At 40.9% G+C, this 22,197-nt stretch overlaps 1 protein-coding gene across 9 annotated transcripts in view; it reads left to right on the top strand.

The window, feature by feature from the left end:
* Window positions 1-22,197, top strand: part of pde1a (phosphodiesterase 1A, calmodulin-dependent) — a 571,352-nt gene that overhangs the window by 69,348 nt on the left and 479,807 nt on the right. For all 9 annotated transcript variants that reach the window (XM_069935886.1, XM_069935887.1, XM_069935884.1 and 6 more), the window contains one exon: window positions 13,903-14,053. In XM_069935886.1, the coding sequence (XP_069791987.1) occupies window positions 14,004-14,053 (50 nt within the window). In that variant the 5' untranslated portion in view covers window positions 13,903-14,003. The remainder of the gene's footprint in view (window positions 1-13,902; window positions 14,054-22,197) is intronic.

Here is a 22,197-nt window from a genome sequence, read left to right as displayed (position 1 = left end):
GATTGCTGGAAATGCTACACTTTCGCCCACATCTGCATCACCACCATTAGAGACCACACGCAGTCCTTCCTGTGAATCTGCAAGGCTCATCTATTGCATCCAGTGCGCCAATCGAGGACTCTTCTACATTGGAAAGTCTGAACGCAGACTGGGAGATCACTTCATTGAGTACCTTCGCTCTGCCAACTGTGATAGCGGGGATCTCCCAGTAGCAGCTCATTTCAATTGCCCGCCATCCCATGTCTATCTATGGTCATGTGCGCTGTCAGGCTGAGACCACATGTAAATTGGAAGAACATCTCATATTCCTTCCAGCCACCCTTCCAACCAGACGGCATTAACATTGACCTCTTTGGTTTCCATTAGCTGCTCCCTCACCACGTCTCTCTCTTTCCCTATCCCAATGTATCCTTTCCTCTCACTCTATCTTTCTTTTCTCTCTCCATTTTCATCTGTCTCCTGTCCTCCAGCTCTGTGTTCACAGAGCCACATCCCTCTCCAAGCCAATTATCACCCTTCCTCTCCATGTCCAATTATCACCTATTGGTCTGTTCTCCTCCCCTGCCCTTTTTTCCCTCCTTCCCCCTGCCCTTTGTATTCAGGCACTTGCCAGCTTTTTGCTCATTCCTTGACCGAGGGCTCAGGCCTGAAGCGTTGCTTATAAATCTTTACCTCCTATAGATGTTGCAAGGCCTGCAGAGTTCCTCCAGCATTTTTAGGTTTTTACTAAAATCATAGCATCTGCAGACTTTTAGTTTCACTTGAATACATGCATATAGATTTCAGTTCTCCTTGATAAATGATTAAAAATTAATGGATTTTATAAGTAACATTACGTTAGCATGTTTAACATTTCTAGTTTCGGCTTGATCATAGATAGTTGTTCTCTATGCTGTGCTCTGAAAAACATTCAAGGTGAATAAAAATTGTGATTTCTATTCCCACTCTTTTGCCTTTTATGGGGAGAAAAAAATATTGCTTTGATTACTTGATTAGTGCAAAAATCCATACGACGTTTCTGCAGGCAACTATTTTCTCAAGGGCACCTCACAGTGCAATCCTCACATCAGGTCTTTGTGTATAAATTCTGAACTTTTTTCCCATGACCATATGGGTTTCCTCCCAGATCCCTAAGATATATACGTTGGTTGGATAATTGGCCAATATATATTGCTCCCAGTGTGTCGATGGGCAGCGGAATTTGGGAGAGGGGTTGATGGAAATATGGAATCGATCAGGTGTTTGATGGTTGTCACAGATTTGGTGGGCTGATCTCTTCTGACTATCTGACAGAGGCAACATTATTGCTTTCCCACTAATCCAGACAATGATGGTTTCCCAGAAATCTTTCAGACAAAGAGACTGAGTTTTTGCCTGATTTTTCAGAAGCCCATTAAATACTTGACACAGCAGAAAGTTCTCCAAAAGTTGTACTGAGTCTAACTGAATTGGATCTAAACTTCAAATCAAAGGGGAACAAAAGCCCCTTTTCCACTGGCACGTTGTCCCAGGGATTAACGGGAGATTAACTGGGACAGGGTCCAGTGGAAAAAGAAAACAGTCAGCATATCTGCATCAAATGTTGTCATCTCAAGCTGGGGATTGACAGCTTCTATTCCTACTCCTATCCCCAGCATCTGCTGACACCGGCGTGCTGGTTAAACCAGTGGAAAAAGAAAGTCACCTATTTCCATTTATAGGCAGACTCTCTGATTCCCCTGGGGATGAGCTGTTTTCAGTGGAAAAGCAGCCATTGTCCCAGTTAACGGTGGCCCAGAGGAAACAGCACAAAGGGCTTCCTATCCCGGGACACTGCACGGGCAATTACCTGGGATGCCAATGGAAAAGGGGCTAAAGACGAGATTTGGAGATGTGTGTGTGTGAGATAAATGAAAGCAAAGCTAAAGATGGGAGGTAGAGAAAGTTTAATTTCCTCTGCATCCAGTAACTCCACCTGTTTATTTATAATACCTTTAAACCTAGATTTAAAACGGGTATTCAACAGGCATTTTATGTTAAAATGTTAATTAATAGGTGCACAAATATGAAGAAGTGGCACAACTGCTGGAATGTGAAATTATAAGGGCTAGAAATACTTGAATAGATCAGAATAGCTTCAAGTGGAGATGGTGCCTCAGTGAGAGAAATGGCACACCTTGTGTGAAAGAAATAAGTGGAATGCTACAGGATTTTATTTTCTGTATTCTTTTCATGCAACTTATAAACAATGTGATTGCAAAGACAAAATCTGCTGAATAAAGCTGCTGATAGCATCAGGGAGCTTGATAGAAAGGTTAAGAGGGCTCAAATGGTGTATAATATGAATGGATGGAAGGTATTTATGCAAACTGTTAAGTACATAAAACAAGGTGTCCTTAGGAAAGAATAAAAAGAGAGAGATCCAAATAGAGTTATCCATATTTTATTACTGATATGGTTAATTTGTTTTGAGAGGAATGGATTATAAAACAGAAATTCCAAAACTTGTGGACATTGGTGTATGCAAGTAGAGGGAACATAACCATATATAACATATATAACCACTAACAGCACAGAACAGGCCAGTTTGGCCCTACTAGTCCATGCCGTAGCAAATCCCCACCCTCCTAGTCCCACTGACCAGCATCCGGTCCATACCCCTCCAGTCCCCTCCTCTCCATGTAACGATCCAGTCTTTCCTTAAATGTAACCAATGATCCCGCCTCGACCACGTCTGCCGGAAGCTCATTTCACATCCCCACCACCCTTTGCATAAAGAAATTTCCCCTCATGTTCCCCTTATAATTTTCCCCTTTCAATCTTAAACCATGTCCTCTAGTTTGAATCTTCCCCACTCTTAGTTGAAAAAGCCTATCCACATTTACTCTGTCTGTCCCTTTTAAAATCTTAAACACCTCGATCAAGTCCCCCCTCAATCTTCTACGCTCCAGAGAAAAAAGCCCCAGTCTGCACAACCTTTCCCTGGAACTCAAACCTTGAAATCCTGTCAACATTCTCGTGAACCTTCTCTGCACTCTCTCTATTTTGTTTATATCTTTCCTATAATTTGGTGACCAAAACTGTACACAGTACTCCAAATTTGGCCTCACCAATGCCTTGTACAATTTCATCATAACCTCCCTAGTCTTGAATTCAATACTCCGATTGATGAAGGCCAACATTCCAAATGCCTTCTTCACCACACCATCTACCTGAGTATCAGCCTTGAGGGTACTATTTACCACAACTCCTAAATCCCTTTGTTGCTCTGCACATCTCAATAGCCTACCATTTAATACATATGACCTATTTAGATTTGCCTTTCCAAAATGTAACACCTCACACTTACCTGTATTAAATTCCATCAGCCATTAAATTCCATCAGCCACAATGTTTCTTGATGATTGTGAGTTATTTTGGCTCTAGTGTTGAAAAGGATGTGATCTGAGGAACTGATGAGATTAAATTACAAGAAAGGACAGGCAGGAAAGGTGGGTTATTGTCATTAAAGGAGGAAGTCAATTCATCAAGTCATTGATGAAGAAGAATGTTAGTTTGAAAAGGAGGTAAACAAGAAATCTGCAGATTCCAGCGTTCTAGTGCGGTACCCTGAATTCGCCTGAGATTGTCTGATCTCAGAAGCTAAACAGACTCAGGCATAATCAGAACCTGGAGAAGAGACCATCTAGGAACACCATGTGCTGTAGATTTCTATGAGGGGGTGGGGGGGAAAGTGGTCACTCTCTGTAGACGAAAGTTAATTACCTGTATGCTACATTCTAAATGTAGTATTCCATGACGATAAATAGAACCTTTACCTTTCCATAAAATTTCAACAGGTCAGCAACCAGAGAAAGCAAGAGGGAGTGGACGATTCTGGCCTGAGCTCTTCTTCAGGAGTTTTGGCCCTTATCATCTGAACATATCACATTCCTTTATGTCCGACTTCTGCAGTTTGCAAGACGTTATAGACCCCATGAATCGAGATCTTATGTCTCACTTATCAGTGGCCAGATAACTCCATTTTAAGTAGAGATCTGAAATGAACCTCATTGCACCTGTTAATAAATCTATCAGGTGCAATACAGAAAATGCTCAAATTTATTATTAAAAAAATATAACAACTGGGTATGTGAGCAAAATTAATAGGACTGGACAAGATCAACATGGGTTAATGAAAGGCACATAATTCATTCACATATACATTCACCAATACATCGCACACACTATAAATTGCATTATAATTCAAACACTGTGCAACTGAAATTCTGGGTCCTTTACTGGAGAAAAGAGTGACAGAAGAAACAGGATCCAGATTTCTCAGATCCTCAGGCTGGTAGATAATGGATGCAGCATAACTTTAAAAAAAAAGTATGTAAATACTGTATTTTAAGTAAAGAAGTTGAATAAAACTATAATTGGTTTATTCTGAAGGCAATTGCTTTTCAGGACCAGGCAGGCCTAGTAAAAATCATTTCTCCTCCTATTGATCACACTCACTCTGTTTAGTCTCTGGCTCAGTTGGAGGTCTGAGTTCAATGTCAATACAACTCCTTTCGATGCCATTTCTTTCTTTAAAGCCTTCTCGCAGCTGTTTTTCATGTGGGTGCCATGTGCTCCTTCTGTGCACCAGTCATCCTGATGAAAGCCGACACGGCTTTTACCAGAAAAGTGAGTCAAAATAGGTTTTGCAGGGAGAAGCCTTGACCCATGCCCAATTACAAGCGTCCTGGAGAGTGGTAGAATGAATGCAGTGTAATGTCATCAGTGTACTTTTGTGTCGTATAATCCTGAGCATTATGAACTAGAGAGCCTGGTATCCTGAATCCCAAGTTTAGCAAAAATAAATACTTAGTATGCCAGCCAAGTATAAATAATCTATTTTCTTACGAGCCAAGAGGACCCATAAACCCAGCAGCAATAGATAGTCACCAAGACGAATGGTTATTTAAACAAAAGTTGCTTTTAATTATCTTTAAACATGAAAACAGGATCAAACTTGATCTTATTACTATTAACTTAACTAACCTAACTTAACCCCCTTCTAATTCTAAGTGCATGTGTAATGTGTATGCAAGTTCAGAAAAGTTCTTTGATTCACAGTCCAATCTCACTTCTCATTCCTCCAAGTTTACTGGTTGCAGGCAATTCTTATACTGTGCACAGAATTTAACATTTATGAAATTCACCAGGCTTTGGTGCTTGAAAGATAAATGGTTACCACTCAGAAGGATTCTTGTCGGTTTTCAGAGAGAGATTTGTTGTTCGCTGGACACCCACACCTGATTCCTTATAACCAGCCATTTCAGTGACTTGCCAAAGAAACCTGTCCCCTCAGGGTTCTCCAGGTGATAACCTCTTTCTTTCGGGTCACCACAGAGTTCATTTTTGTTTCTCTTATTTCAAATGAAACATTAGATAGACAGTCCTCTCCTCTTGCATGAACTACCAGACTGAACTAGGCAGTCACAACCCATCTTCCAAATGGGGTTTTTCCCACAAGCTTGCCAGCTTGTCCTGTTCCAGGCCCAGCTGCTGCTGGTCACTGTAAAACTGCAGAACTGATTTCCTTCTCTCTCTCTCGACCCTCTTAGAACAGCAGGTTCCAACCAGACAGTCTGCAGCTCTGAGGAGTTCTTTCATCTGTTGCCTGTTTGTAAACAACAATTCATCAGTGACGTCTCTTGGGCACTCTCCAAAGCTTTTGCAAAGGCTCTTGGTGCTGAAATATCTAGCATTAGCAGAGCTCCAGTATTTTAAATAAGATTGGTTTTAAAGTGTTTGTAGGTGACATACACTTAAAAAAAAACTACCCCAATTTATCTCCCAAAAACATATCTATATACATAATCTGTCACAACTTCATCTTTCCTAATGGTTAAATATTAATGTTTCTACTCTTAAATGCTTTAAATATATTTATTTAGAACATATGAATGTTTAGGGGTGACTCTTCATTCTGTCAATTCAACTGATTTCTATGTTAGCTGATCTGTAAGGGGTAGGATGCAGAAAAGGAGCAGATGTAGCTGGGATGAAAGGGATAATGGAGGGTTAAGCATATGTGCAGTGGGGCAATGAGGGGCAGATATTGCTGGACTAGAGGGCTTGGGTGGAATGATGCATTTGCTCTTTATCTGGACTGGACAGAGCAGCAGAAGAAGGGTGGATGTACCTGGGTTAAAGTCAGTGGAGGAAGATAGGGGAATGTCTAATGAGGCTGGGCAAGAGAGGTGATGGAAGGAACACTGGAGTGGTTGGAATTTACAGAAATGATGGAATTGATGGGTTTGGAGTAGAGGAACAGAGGAATCTGGGATAGACATGGGGTGAGAGACTGGTAGAGTCATGGGGCAAGTGGGACGGGGCGGTGGGGGGTGGCAGGTGGGAGGGCAGTTAAATGATAGAAATGGTACCTGGGAGATCTGATGTACATTCCTCAAGGTTTCAGGATACAGACACTGTGGCAACAGAACAATAAGCCTGTAAAATGCCTTTTTGAAGATGATTGTGAACATGATATTGTGCAAAAGAAGTCGATTATTGGGCTGCACCACCCCTTTAAATTACACTGTGTCGCCATAGCAAGACACACTGAGAAAATCAGATGATCGTGCACCAGCTTCAGTGAATAATTTCCACATTCACTGAATACTGACCGTGCAGTGATGAGAATTCATTAGTGTGTCCATTATTGTGTGTGAAAAAACAATCAAGAAAGATATCCACTGAACTGAGTAAAATGGTCCTAATTATTGTGAAGCATTATTCTACTGTGTTGTCAAAAGAGAACATGGACAGGAGATTATTGGGTGTTCTTTGAAACATGTATTTTATGTAATAAATAGCATTATTAATTACTCGCAGGACTCAGCAGTTGGATGAGAATAGTTTTCTGGCTGGATGACAATGAAGCGAATGGATCTAATAGTGGCAGTGAAGGGCACATTTAGTGTAATGTACATGAGCATTATGTAATTTAAACAAATGAGAATGCTGATATCTGGTAAAGACTTTCCCCAGTAGATTTTGACTTGCATTTATTATTTTCGTGATTTTTACTACCAGCTAATTGTGAGAATTTCTGTCTACTGTGAAACCCCTGGTATCTGACGCCTATGGGGATTGGGAGATTAATAGATGAAATTGCATGCTGTGTGGATTGGCAAACTAACGGCGAGGTATGCCAATTTTAAACATTTTTTACCTGTTTATTTTCCGTGAATTTTTTTGCTGGTTGCTTAAATTCTGGAACAGGGGTTTTACTGATACTAGATGGTAGGAAATCATAATGGCAATGATCCAAAGTTTTCCTGAATCTTTTACAAGGTGAGGATGACAGAGCGCAAATATTGATTTGTTTTTCATCTGGGCAATGTAGTGCTGAGCTCTGACCCCAAAACATTCAGAAAGCATCGTCATTTATCAAAGTTGCAAATCAAAATAGGTTATTTAAAATATTGTTAAAAATTAAAATCAAAGATAAAAGCATGGTACTTAAAAATATTTATAAAATAATTTTCAGCAAAATCATTCACGTTTCCTGTTACCTTCTAAAACTATGGCCCAAATACATCAATGAACTCAGCAGAATCTCAGATCTGCTCCAGACTGATCTGAATAGCTTCCCTTTTGTGTCAGAAATAAAACTTCTCACACATGAGTCTCTTTAAAACTGATGACACGACAAGCTTTATTTACAAGTCTGCAGAGTTGGACTCAACTGGTTTCTCACCAGTTAAGCCCCGATACATACAGTGCATTGATTTTTATACCCTTATTATTTGCCCTTCCCCTTCTTATTAATACTGTTTTAATTGGTTAGTATTACAAAAACATTCTAAGTATAACTGCATTATTAATTATCACGTTCGTTACGTACGCTGTGAACTCTACATTCACTAAATTCTGTTTCTCACACTTCTTATCAATCCTTTGTCTCCTGCATGTCTCTCACTATGACCATGAAAAGATAGGTTTAAAAAAAACATATTCAGCAGATCCTTCTGTCCTTGACTGCTAGTAAACTCTCTGTCCGTTCTGGCTTCCCTGTTTATGATTAATCATCACATTTTAACTTAAGTCTTTTTAACCTAAATTCTCTATATAACATTTTGTGGTGTGAATCCATCCCAGCAAGAGTGAACTGTACAGCTCGTGTAAATGCCTGTGTTGGGGCAAATTGACAGTTCCTGTTCCATTAAGTCTAGGATTTGTGCCTTTCTGTGGGTATAAGAATGAAACTGACCATTTGAATGGCTTTTTGTTGGTAGTGCTGTCCAGAACCTCTGGGTGGCAGTCAGCATGGATTTTCCCCTAATTTTGGTGGTTTCTAGGAAGCCAGTGTGCTGTCTATGTCCCATACATAACACCTGAAGTTTCATGAACAGCAAATGTCGGAATGCAAAGTGTTATGGATTGGGTTTATAAAATTATGATAAAGATATCTTAAAAAGGTATAAATTGTGGATTAGTTTAGGTATACTTCACAAACCGACATCTCAGTATCACTCCACAAACAGATATTAACATTTCACAAAAGACACCTCATTTAAAATGCAAGACCTATGCCTAAGGTAGAGTCTTCAAGTCTACAGTGACTTTGCAGAGACAAGTAGGTGTCACCATGCTCAAGAATTGAAAATCTGTCACTATTAAAACTGGTGCCAGAAGTTTAAAACAGAAGGTTGTTATTCTAAGAGGGGTCCATATGGTTTTGCGAACAGAGAGAAGAAAAAAAAAACGTGATTCTTGAGAGAGTCAGGTTTACAGCAGGAGTTGGTGTTGGAGGCTGCAAGCTTTGCACCCCTGTTATAAGACCCCATTTGAAGACCTGTTTTGAGTTCTGAGTTCAGCCTATTTTCAACCCTTGCAGCCAATTACAAGAGGAAGTGGCTGGTTAATGTGTTTCTCCTGCAATAAGGGAAAAAGAACTCTGTGGAAACCTGGAAAATGATGTTATCTTTTGGGAAGGGGGCAAGTTTCTTTGGCAAAACATGGAAGTGGCTGATTGAAGGATATCAGTTTGTGTGTGTGTCCCCAACCAACAACAAATCTCTCTCTCTGAAACCAACAAAGATCTTCTTTTGTGGGAACAATTTAAGTTAAAGCCCCAGATCCTGGTGAAGATCATAAATCTTAAATTCTGTGCACTGTATGAAAATTGCCTGATCCCAGTGAACTTGGAGAAGTGAAAAGTGAAACAAAGAACTTTCCTGACCCCCATGCATATCACATACACATGTGCTTAGAATTAAAAGTGGGTTAAGTTAATAGTAATAAGTTAAAGATTGATCTTTGAGGTGATGTTTCTTCCATTGTATATAGTTATTGTTGGCCTCTGTATATAGAGAGCTGGCCATGACTCCTTGGGCCATAAAGGTCGAGCCACCTCTCCCTTCCCTCCATTCCTATACCTGGATCTGGACCAGCAAGGTTCTTCTGTATATTAAAGCCTATCGTTCCCTCAGCCTAGTCTTGGTGGTTACTGGTAGTGCCCTACAATCTTATTATTACATATGAAGAATATTAAAAGCAACTTTTGTTTAAGTAACCATTGTCTTGGTGAATTTCTGTTGCTGCTGGGTTTTGGAGTCCTCTGGGTTCGTAACAAAAGAGTTGCATTGTTAAATTAGAGTTCTTTTTTCAAACAAGGTTCCCATAGAAATGCACATCTTGATCTTTGTCCTTCTGCCGAAAGATAGGTTAGCAAGTTTACAAATGCAACGAGGCCCAACATACATACATCAAAAAAGGTAGCTATTTATTTGCAAGGTGAAATGCTACTGTATATAAATGTGGCGTCTTCAAACTTCAGCTACAGACTGCATCTTCCACTGTTGTTGTTACACAGCAGCCAGATCACAAGACTCTGGAGTCCACAAAATAACAATATGCCCAGAAATATGGGTACACAATGCATAGTATAGTTTAAGGACTTCGTTACTCTATAAACACTGAAAAAGATCTCAATACTTAAAGAAGTTTTTTTGCTAAATGGAAAAGTATGTTTTAATAATCAGTGAGTATTTTTTTATATGTGGCACAGTAGCTATTGAGCAAAAAGATAAGTGGTTGTTAGCGGATATTAAAAGTTATTGAGTAATATGGCTGTCAAAATAATTTTTTGCTTCCTGTTGAGGTACAAACTGCAGATAACAGAGTACTTAGTATTCAGACATTCACAGAATACGTACACCATGGAGGGAAGTCTTTTGATCTATTGAGTCCATATTGGATCTACAGAAGGCAATCCAATTTGTCTTACTCCTTTGCCCCCCCCTCCCATGGCCCTATGAATTATTTCCTCTCATCTACTTACCCAGCTCTGTGTTTGAAAGCCACATTTGAACCTGTCTCCACTATTACTCTTAGCGGAGCATTCCAGGCCCTAACTACAAATTGCATGTTTTAAAAATATCTGCACCTCAATTGCCTTCATTTTTGTGCCTTCTTGACCTCTCTGGCAATTGAGAACCATTTCTTGGAATCCACTTTTATCAGGTCTCCTTGAAACTTCCTTGGTTCCAGGGAGATCTCCAGATTTTCCAACCTATCCATATACCTGAAGTGCCCCTTTGATAGTAAATCTGTTCTGCACCCACTCAGAATGCTTTATATCTATCCTGAAGTACAGCAACCAGTTTTTTGGAATGGTTTATTGTGATTTCTTCATTCATGTTCTATAGCCTCTATTATACTGTGCCCTAGATCACACATGCCCTTAAAAACACCTTCACAATCTTCCATGACATTTTCAAGGAAATATGTCTGTATATCTTCAGATTACTTTTTTTCATGCTGCCCTTTTCAAACACAGCCTCTTCTCACCCTTCCAATTATAATGTAACACTTCAAACACTTCACTGGTTGTTGAATTTCATCTGCCACCTTTCCCCACTCTCTCACTGTCTCCTTGAACCTCTATCATCGACCTCAAAGTCATGCCCATAATTATGAATTGTTCAAGGCAATGATCTTCTTTTCTCGAATATATTGAAACTTCATTTGATGATGGGGAGGGGTTTGTGGCTGATAATAGGATGTTAGTAACTGGAGACCAAAACTGGGACAAAAAGAAATGGTGGAGTTGCTGCAACAACAGTGTTGTCATTGGTGCGGACCTGGCAGAGCGATAAATGGAGACAGGTACTACTGCCTGGTTTTAATGCTGATAGCTTAGTACAGGCTTTAAACAGCTTGTTAAAGGAGCCGAGCATAAGAGAGCGGTGCTGTGCTAGGCAGCAGAGTATGAGGGGTTACAACTCTGGGGAAGCACCAGAAACAGGGAGAACACTCCCTGTTGAGAAGGAGAAGCATAGGAGATGACTCTCCAGGATGGTGTCCATGGCAACAGACCAGCAAGGGATGAAAGGACCCACACAGGCTGCAGGCTGCTGGAGACTGGCTCATGGGGATCAGGGTTTGAGAGGGTGCTGAAGGAAAGCAGGGCCTCGGGCACTGAATGCTTCCTGATTGTGTTGGATGTTCGGATCTGGAGTTTGGATTGCTGATGGTTTGAACTGAAGTCTCTGTGGTTGCAGAAGCTGGAGGTGAATCTGCAGACACTCCATGCCTGTAAAAGAATTCTCTTTTGCTTCTTTTTTTCCTATTATTAAGGTTTCCGGGCAATGCCCATGGCGACTCTTTGCTTTAGAGCAGACAAAAGTTGAAGGACATACATATATTGCATTTTTTGCATTATTACATGACAATAAAAGGAATCCTTTGAGATTTCAGGTAATTTGCAAAAGAACAAGTGGATACATTGCAAGTTGTGGTGTACTCTCTGAATAGCAGTGGACATAGAGTCCATACAGAATTTTAAAAGAAAATTGGAGAAATATAGAGGGACATTTGTCAAGTCGTTTATTGCCATCTGATTGTACAAGTACAACCAATGAAACAGCATTCTCCAGTCCTCGGTGCAAAACATACAGACACACAATCAGACATAACACACATTCGGACAAATAATACATATGCTGGACTAGTATTATATCAATAAAAATAAATAAATATTGTTTCATGGATATGAGAGTTTTTGATGTCAGTGTGAGCTGTTCTTTTGGTCATTCAGCATCTCATTGCCCATGGGAAGAAGCTGTTCCTCAGCCTGGTGGGGCTGGATCTGATCCTCCTTGATCTATTCTCCAATGGGAGCAGCTGAAAGATGCTGTGTGCAGGGTGAAAGGGGTCCTCAATGATTTTGTTAGCTCCCTTCAGATAGCGATCCTGTTAGATCATGTTGATGGGAGGGGGGTGGGGGAGGGAGACTCCAGTTATCCTCTCTGCTACTCTTATGGTCCTGTTGATTATAATTAATCTCCACACATTCCTTCTAATGGAAATCCTGTGGAAGGAATATGTGGAGATTAATTGTACTTTTTCAAACGTATGATACAAATAATGGACCAAATTTTCTCTTGTGATTATAGCCCCTTTTACACAGCACTTGAAAGTTTTTGAGCTCTGTGTGAAAGCATCAAAGGTTGGGGGGGGGGGGGTGTCTAGACTTACCCAACTTTTATCCACCAAGATATGTTGTCTCAGCATGTGGAGCATGTTGGACTCATAGAGCTTTCTTTTTTTTTGGTTCTGTGTGAACAAGCAAGCTGGCTTGCAGAGTCGGGTCAGAGTTGAGTCGGACAATAGCACGGCTTTTCATTATAAAAAGGGCTACTATAACACTATTCCAAAAAAAAACCCTAGATGCCAATATCATCTTGCAATTAAAACAAAGCAGAGCAAGAGGAGATCATCTGGAATCTCATGCCTTCTTGGTCACAGAGATTATGGCCTGATGGTTTTGATGTCAACTACAATCTCTTGATCCTCATAGCCCTGTATCCTCATACTCTGTCATCCAAAATTTTATTTGTGCCTTGATTGTATTTATGACTAAGTATCCAGATAACAAGAATTATTCACATTTTTATTTATTGCTTTAGCATTATAAACTTTTATAACTAAAGCCAAAAGCATATTATAATAGCACATAATACCATTTCTAAGAAATGGTCTCACTATTTGGCAATGGAATATTTTCAAAAGACATCTTTTAAAAAAAATTTTTTTATTTTTCACACTATGAACCATACTGACCAAAATACATACAGACATTTTCCTCTTGAATATATACAGTGTCATTTTCTCCCCTTTTTCCCCCCTCCCTTCCCTCCCTCCCTCACCCCCCCTCCCCATTTATTGGGGAAGCATGTCTCGTTTAATGATTATGTATTTTAATCATTTTGTGCTTGCTCTGTGCCTCTAATTGAAGTAAAAATTGTCCAGTGATGAATGAAACAATTTGGATCACCTGGATTGGAGAAAGGATGATATTTGCTTAGCTGGCAGTTTCTGTTGTTGGTATTAACTTTAATCTGATCTTTCTAATGGTCATAATCAAACGTACATTTCCAGTGGATATCTTAGGGATTGCAAAATGTTATTTGTTTTCCATTACTGATGCTAATATCAGTGAAAAACGCAATTTTTGGAAAATAGCTTTTACCTCAGCTCATTGTCTATGTTCCCAAAATAAGATTTTCCTGTGATCGCATTCTGGTCAGGAATGATTGTGACACATCCTTCACATTTTGAAAGTCTCAAACCATACACCCACAGGGGAATCTTGGCACAGTAATAATACAATGGAAAATCAAGTTACTAACAAAAAAATTACTAAGTCAGTCACGTTAGTTAGTATAATGCTATTACAGAGCCAGTGAAAAGCAGTTTGTATGTGGTTTCCTCCCACAATCCAAATAAGTATGGGGTTAATTGGTCTCATGGGCATATTTGAGCAAGATGGGCTCGTGGGTTGTAGTTCATAAATAAAAGTCTACCAGAAGAACAAAGAAAAATTGTATAATAGTAACATTTTGCATCTTTTCAAGTTTCTGCTTTGTTTTCTGTTTGCAGATTGTGATTCCCATGCTTCATACACAGCTTATTACTCGTTCAACAAAGAGAAACCAGATGGACATCTGGATGAGGATGGCAATGGGGAGGGCAAATCTCATATGGACTCCAGCCCTGCACTTGGAACCAGTGCTCCAGGAAAATCAGTCAGGTTAGGAATGCAACGTTCAAATTAAAAAGAGAAATCTGAAATATTCAGAAAGTACTGCAAATCATTTCGTTTTTTTTGTGTAAAGAGGAGAGATGATTTTCATGACCCTGGTCTGCTGCCTGCAGCCAGACAGTCGAAAATTCATTTTGGACCTCATTCTCTTCAGAATTCCAGTCTGACCTTTTGCACGTTTTCTTTTCCAGAGTTTGGAGCTTGGCTCTAGAAATGGGATTTTCAACATATGTTCAGGATGTAAAGCATAGGAATATCAGAAATTGGAGTACCATCAGCTCACACGAGCCTGTTCCACCACTTATTAACATCATCCTTTATTCAAGACCCTAATTTCATGTTTTTATTTAGTCTCCCAAGCCCAAGTATCCAAAATAAATGGATTTTTATCTTTGAATTTACTTAACTTCCATGCATTCACCTCCCCATGGGTTAGCAAGTTTGCAGTAATCTTCACCTGAGTTAAATGATTGGCTCCTAATTGTTTTGTTATTAACTTGATTTACTTGAAGAAGCCTAGTAATTTAGGATTGACAAGAAAATGAATCTGTTAAAGTAATTAGAACAGAATGCCAGATTATGTAACCTATTATTGACATAAATCTTTTCACCTTTCTAATCTTTTATAAGAGAAGAATATCAAAAGAACAATAACAAATGCATCTTCTGTTACTTCACCTTGTACGTACTGTGCAATCCAAAGTTTCACTTTGGTTTCTCTCACCTCCTGATTTGGAGCTTTCCTTGAGAGCCTTTTCCATTATGAAACTTGCCAAGGCCACACTTTGTGGGAAAGAACTAACAATGTGGATAGAAATGAATGGAGCTGAGCTATATTTGATGGAGCAAAGGACGTTACAGAAAGCATTCCTTTCAGTGATTTTATTGAAAGTGTTTGCTAATTAACTGCGTCCTGGTAAATACACCGTTGCACATGACCAGGTTTGGAAATGAATTTACACTGAAGGCTTTTTTTTCTTGATTGCAGCAAAAATATTTTGGCTATTTTCCACATTTCTTATCAGTGAATTATTCTCTGGAATTCAAATGCCATCACTTTTGACTGAGTGAATAGGTTAGTCCTTTACGTTAATGGGGAATGTGTTTGCACATCCATTGGCTTATTGTTTTTTTGTAATATGAATGGTGATTATTGGGGAAAAGGCTCCAGGATCACATTTGTCCCTCCAACTTCATCCCATATACACCTCCGTATTTCACTGCAGCTATATACTTAATAAAATATAAGAATTCATCTTGAACATGAGTGAACTCAAGAGATTTGTCTAGCCAGTTTCACTTCCAGTTACAATTGGCAATGTTATGATATTAACATTTTATGGGATGCTGGAGCATATAATAATAATCTTAAATTTGCATACATTGAAGAAGGGCTCAGTCCTGAAATGTTGGCTATATATCTTTACATCCTATGGGCACTGCAAGACCTGCTGAGTTCCCTCAGGATTTCTGTGTTTGATTTTAATTACATCTGAAGCTTCACAATTATTCCAGAGAAGTTGGTAATTTCAATATTGGTTGGGCTATGGGGGCCAAGTGTTACCCCGGCCAAATAGTTCATTACATGTCTCTGGCAGCCAATATCCCTTTCTGACAAACATCTCACGTATGGCACTTTAATGTACAGATCAGGCAGTAGATGCCATCCAGGGAGACATCCAAGCTGAGGGGTGTCTGAGGTGGTTTTAGGACCCATTTTTGCTGGTCTATAAAGTAAGCTGAATGTCATTTTTGCAATGTTTGGAGGAGCAGAATTCAACCCTGGGCCAGACAGCAGTCATCTTGGATTATTGTTTCAGTGGACACCTCAGGTGGAGATCATCAACTTAATTACACTGCATCCCTCAAGTCTTGCCTTTACAGCCTTCAGAATGCCTGCCCAAAATGTTAGTAATGAGTGTGTACATTTAAGACAATTACTAGAAGAATTAGAAAAGGTAAAGGGCAGGAAAGGCTTGGAAGTGGGAGTAATCTAAAGCCAGTGTAAATAGCATTGACAAATCATCTCTTTCTGTGCTACATCTGCTTGGCTGAAGCAAATGACCCCTTCTGAGTTCTACTGACATGGAGCCCAGCCTTCAAAATGTCTTCCAAATTAAAATCTACAGCTCAAGTCTACCTGAGAAAAAAATAGAACAGTTGAAGTTTATTGTATTGGTGTTGACTATGAAAACAAACAAAAAGAAAATTTAGGTCTGGTCATTTCATATCCGAAATATCAGTACACCAGATCTAATTCCATCCTTGCTGAATACCTCAATAAATCCAGCCCACCATGCAAGTACACCAACTTGGGACATCACATGAATATAGTCCAATGGCTTAAAATCAATTCTATTTGTTTACTCTCAGTATTAATTGTGCTCCCTAGATTTAAATATTGGTAAACCTGTTGGATAGGCTTAAATCAGCTGCCTGCCTTGGGGAAAAAAAGGGTGGACTTTTGATCCAAAATGAACATTTGGAATCTGAAGTAATTCAATTGCTGTTGGTTAGTAATTGTTTCTGTCATTTAGGTTATACAATTTAGAACATTTTCTGAGCTTTTATAGCAAGCAATGACCACTAATCCTCTATCCTATTCTAATCACAGTGGTAAATGAAAATATTAGGCAAGGATTTTGTTGATGATAAATTTATCACACGATTACTTGCTGGTTGATGACGTTGATCAGTTAAGTCAGGCGTTCCACCAATAAAGACCAGTGTGATATGCTGACTGATGGGAACTGAAATCATGGTAAAATAAAATTGCAATTTTGAGGAAAGATTAATTGTCAATAAAGTTATGGGACATTTAGACACAGTATTTGAATTTCATGATGTAATGGAAAGATTCTGCTGGACTAAAATTTCAAAAATTATCAATAAAATGCCAATAGTTAGAGGAGGTGTGAAAAATTTTTGCAATGCCTCGAGACAGTGATTAGAGTAAGACTGTAAGTGGATCCAGAGTAAAAGTTGTTAAATTTCTTGATTAAAATTCTCATTACCAGGAAGTACAGCTATAATAGAATCCATTTTACCTCCATGTACTCAATGGTCCACTAATGGGTATTACTTTTAAGAAATTATTTTTGTTGGAATTTCATGTTGTCACAATTTTGCCTTTGGGTGAAAAATATCCAGGAAAGAGGTGTGCTCTTTGTTTTAGTTGAAAGTAATAATTCCTCATGGCATTTTGGACTCTAAAAGAAGCTTATAATGCTAATCCTCAGGTTGATCTGACACAGAACTGGTCCAGTATAGCAGTCTCTATAGATAACACTTCAAACATTTTCTCTCTGCAGGATACTAGTGTTAGAATTGTGGTTAAAACCATGATAATTCTCATTTTATCATGACCAACTTGGACAACCATTTCAAACAGCTCTGTCCGCACCAGTGACAGAGACCTCACAGTGGCCAACCATTTTAGTTTTACATCCCATTCCCATTCTCACATGTCTATCCATGCTCTCATGTACTATCCCACCAAGGCCACCTGTAAATTGGAGGAACAACACCTGATTTTTCCCTCTGAGCACTTTCCAGCTGGATGGCAGCATTAACATCGACCTCCAGTTTCTGCTAACCTGCTCTTCTTTTCCGCTCTCTTTCCTTCCCTCACCACTGCACTCTTCCCTCTCTATTCACTTAGCCATCCCCCTTCCCTTGTTTGCTGCTGTTCCCTGCCTCCCTACTCCACCTATTACCTCCTGCCTTTGTGACCATACTCCTCCACCCCCCCCCCATGCCTCTCCCCTTTTTATTTGGGTGCCTGCTGACATTTTCCCATACCTTGATGAAAGGCTCAAGCTCAAAACTTTGGTTATGTATTTTTTATCATTGCTACATAAGTCACTGTTGTCCTGAGTTTCTCCAGTGTTGTGTTTTTTCTTCAAACACTTTCATGTTCGGTATTGTAATCCAGCCCGCTGAGATTTACTGAGGCATGAGGCAAGCATAAGATAGCATGACAGTGGAAATTCATTACAAAATAATATTTGTGTTTAAAATGAGATTAAATCATTTTTATTGGTTGTTCTATTATATTTTGTAGATCAATTTAAAATGTCTTACTTACTTTGACCTCTGTAGACTGGAAACAAGCAGTTAATTGACTTTTGTGGAAAATTTGAGTTTTTGAATAGTCTGAATTCACCCACTTTCTTTAATTACCTGAAAACTACGGTATGAATTTTTTTTTTCATGGATGACCCCTCAGTCATTTGTTGGAAGAGGGGAAAGAACTGGAAAATGGGATCAAAATTTACAGCAATTTTCTGGACGTCTGAGGCACTTCTGCCAAATTTATGATGGGCATTGGTGATGAACCCTCTATTTCTACTCTGACTGGGAAGGACTTTGTTGAGCACAATTTCTTGATGCAATGAAGATCTCCAGTTTGGGAAACTCAATAATCCATGCTGAATGGCATCTACTGGTAATTTGCTGTTGGACGTAGTAAACTCAGAAATATTTTGATTCTTCCTGCTGCTTTTGTCTTCTGATGAGGTATAATTTTTAATGGATTGAGAAATGCTCCAGTTTTCCAGGAGAGCTGTTTTGCAAGTAGAAAGTTGCCTCCCAAGCTTGAGTCATTACTAAGCCATATATAGCACAATAAAGAGCATGTGGTACGATGAAGATTCATAGTGGATTGGATTGGTTGAATGAAACTATATCAATGGCATTGAGCGTATAACTCCAAAGATATTTCAGGATGGCAGCGCAGGTTGATAACATGGTAAGGAAGGTGTAAAGGATATTTCCCTTCATTAACCAGGCATGGTATAGAAGAGTAGTGTGGTGATACCACTGTATTCCTGTTGGTTACTATCTCTGTGTGTATAGCTGGCCCTCCTCTGTGCTGACTGCACCAGTGAACCCTCCCCAGTATGAGCTCTGGACTCTGGCCAAGCAACATGAGTGTACATATAGTTTTAAGCAATTAAAAGCCTAATATTGTTCTGGCAACTTCTAGTCTTTGAAGTTAATTGATAGTGGATTAATTTTAATTAAATTGTTTTTCTCACTATGGACAAGTTGCTACAGCCAGACAAACTTGAAATTAACCCGTGAGCACCCAAAGCTTCAGCCAAGTTTGAGCTCTGGATACACTGCTTCAACAGCTTCCTACTGGCATCTACTGAGGTCAGCAAGTATACTCGGGCCCTGCGTGAGCTCAGGCAAGGCTGTGGCTGCAGAGATGTCACGGCAGCGACTTGACCTGATGAACTCATCTGGGATGCCTGTGAAGCAAGCATCTGATTAGTCTATATTCACCAGAGACTATTGGAGGAACAGGGTGATCTGAATCTGCAGAGAACTGTCAACCTAACCAAAGCACTGGAAGTAGCCACCCACAATGTAGACTCCATCTCTTCTGGCAATGTGGCCATCTCGTGGGGAACGCGGGCATTGCCATCTTTGGATGTGGGATTCCAGTTCGCTGTCACGCAATGCGTCCTGACTTCTACATTGCCGCCGCTGCTGAGCATTTGAAGTACCAGTAAAAGCCAGTAAAAGCACCACCACCAGGACATAGTCTGCTCAGGCTGTGGGAAGGAGGGGCACTACGTGAAAGTCTGTAAGTCAAAGCCTCCTTCTCTTCCTAGCAGCACCGCATGCGAGCAGTGGGGGCAGATGCCATGGATGACATCACTTCTGGCATTTCTTCCAGCCTCATGTCCAATTAAGACCATGTGCATGCCGTGGGGGCTGCCATCTTCACCGACATCACTTCTGGCATCATTTCTGGCCATGAGGAGCAACACCACGTGCATGCCATAGGGGTTGCCATCTCCAGCACCATCTTATCAATCAGACAGGAACTCCAATCTGGCTTCAGTCATACATGCCCACAGCAGCAATTCGGACATTGATCTGGTATTGGCCTCGGTCACAATTGACCAGAACAGCCCTCACCAACTAGCCCTTGCAATGATAGACATAGGTAAATGGTTGCGCAACAAACTGTCTGTTTGATACTGGGATTATGGAGAGTTTTATACACTTGACACAGTTCAGAATTATTCCCCTGTGGAATGTCTGCGGACCTACAGAATTTCCATGGCCTCAAAATCCCAATTGGCAGAGACCTACGGCTGTTGTATTATATAACACTGCTTGCGCATGGCACAAAGTATAAAAATTTTAGATTTCTAATAATGCCACAGCTCTGCGCGCCCATGTTACTGGGGTTAGATTTCCAATGCCAGTTCAGGAACGTCACCATAGCCCCACCCCTTCCCCATGGTCCGCAACCATCACTTCTTAAACTGCCCACGATGCCCCCCCACCCACCATGGCCAATCTGCGGGATGTCCACCCTCTGGTTTTCCCCCCACACCTGTTTGCCAATCTCACCCCAGACTGTAAGCCCATTGTCACCAAGAGCAGGTGATAAAACTCTGGAGACAGGGCTTTTATCAAGTCAGAAGTGGAATGGCTTCTGACTGAGGGGATTATTGAACCAAGCACAAGCCCCTGGAGGGCTCAGGTGGTAGTGGTCTAGAATGGGGAGAAACACCACATGGTGATTGACTATAGCCAAACCATCAACTGTTTCATGCAGCTGGATGCCTACCCCTTTCCCTGCATTGCCAAAGCGGTGAATCAGATTGCCCAGCACCAGGTGCTCTCCACCATCGACTTTAAGTCAGCTTAACACCAACTCCTCATATGGCCAGAAGACTGCCAGTACACAGCATTCGAGGTGGATGGCTGCCTTTACCACTTCTTACGGGTCCCCTTCAGGGTCGCAAATGGTGTCTCGATCTTTCAGAAGGAGATTAATTGAATGGTGCAGGAGCACGGGCTCTGGGCCACATTCCCCTACTTAGACAGCGTTACTATCTGAGGCCACGATCTGCAGAACCACGACGACAACTTAAGCTGTTGGCAGTTTGGAGGAATTGGGCTGAATCTCACAGAACAAAACAAGTGCGTATTCTGCACTTCATGCCTGGCTATCCTCGGCTGTGTTGTGGAGCATAGAGTAATTGGCCCCGGTTGGTCCCTACTGCATGCGCCCCTGTTGGAACTCCCACTGCCCCACAGCCTCAAGGCTCTTTTAGTATTATGTCCAGTGGGTTCCCAATTTTGCAGATAAGGCCTGACTCCTTGTGAAAGCCACCTCTTTTCCCCTGTCGACGGAGGCCCGGGAGGTCTTCACGCACACCAAAGGAGATATCATCAAGGCCACAATGCGTGCTGGAAATAAATCCACCCTTTTTCACATGGAGAGCGATGCCTCTGACTTTGCCCCAGCCGCCACTCTTAACCAAACAGGTAGACTTGTAGCTTTCTCTCCTGCACCCTCCAGGGCCTGAACTCTGGCCCTCCTCCATTGAGAAAGAGGGCCAGGCCATTGTTGAGGCAGTGCGACACTGGAAGCACTACCTGGCCAGAAAAATATTTACCCTAAGTGTAGTTGCTTTAATGTTTAATAATAGGCAGTGGGGTAAAATCGAGAATCGAACTCTCCACCTACAACTATGACATCTTGTACAGGCCTGGGAAGCTCAACGAGCCTTCACCTGCCCTGTCCTGGGGGACCAGCATGCAGTCCGACCAACTACAAGCCCTCCTTAACGACTTCTGCCACCCCGGGGTCACCAGGATTTTCCACTTTGTTAAATCCCGAAACCTTCCCTACTCTACTGAAGATATCAAGGTGTTGACCAAAAACTGCCGGGCCTGCATGGAGGTGCAAACCACACATCTACCAGCTGGACAAGTCAAACCTGACAAAGATCACCTTTGAACACTTCAGCATGGATTTCCAGGGACCTTTGCCATCCACTAACTGCAATATGTACTTCCTCAACATCATTGACGAGTGTTCCAGCTTCTCATTTGTCATCCCTTGCCTGGACATAACCCTGGCTAAGGTCATAACGCACTGCACAACATCTTTACCCTATTCAGGTACCCAAGCTACATCCACAGTGACTAGGGGATTCTACTTCATGAGTGACGAGTTGCGTCAGTACCTCTTCACAAGGGGTATCGCCACCAGCAGGACCACCTGTTACAATCCTTGAGGGAATGGCCAGGTAGAGAGGGAGAACACCACTGTTTGGAAGGCAGTCCCTCCAGCCTTGGGGCCTAAAGGCTGGTTTTTA

This window comes from Narcine bancroftii, chromosome 4, assembly GCF_036971445.1.
Source record: "Narcine bancroftii isolate sNarBan1 chromosome 4, sNarBan1.hap1, whole genome shotgun sequence".
NCBI classification, from domain to species: Eukaryota; Metazoa; Chordata; class Chondrichthyes; order Torpediniformes; family Narcinidae; genus Narcine; species Narcine bancroftii.
This window is presented reverse-complemented; position numbering and strand designations above follow the sequence as displayed.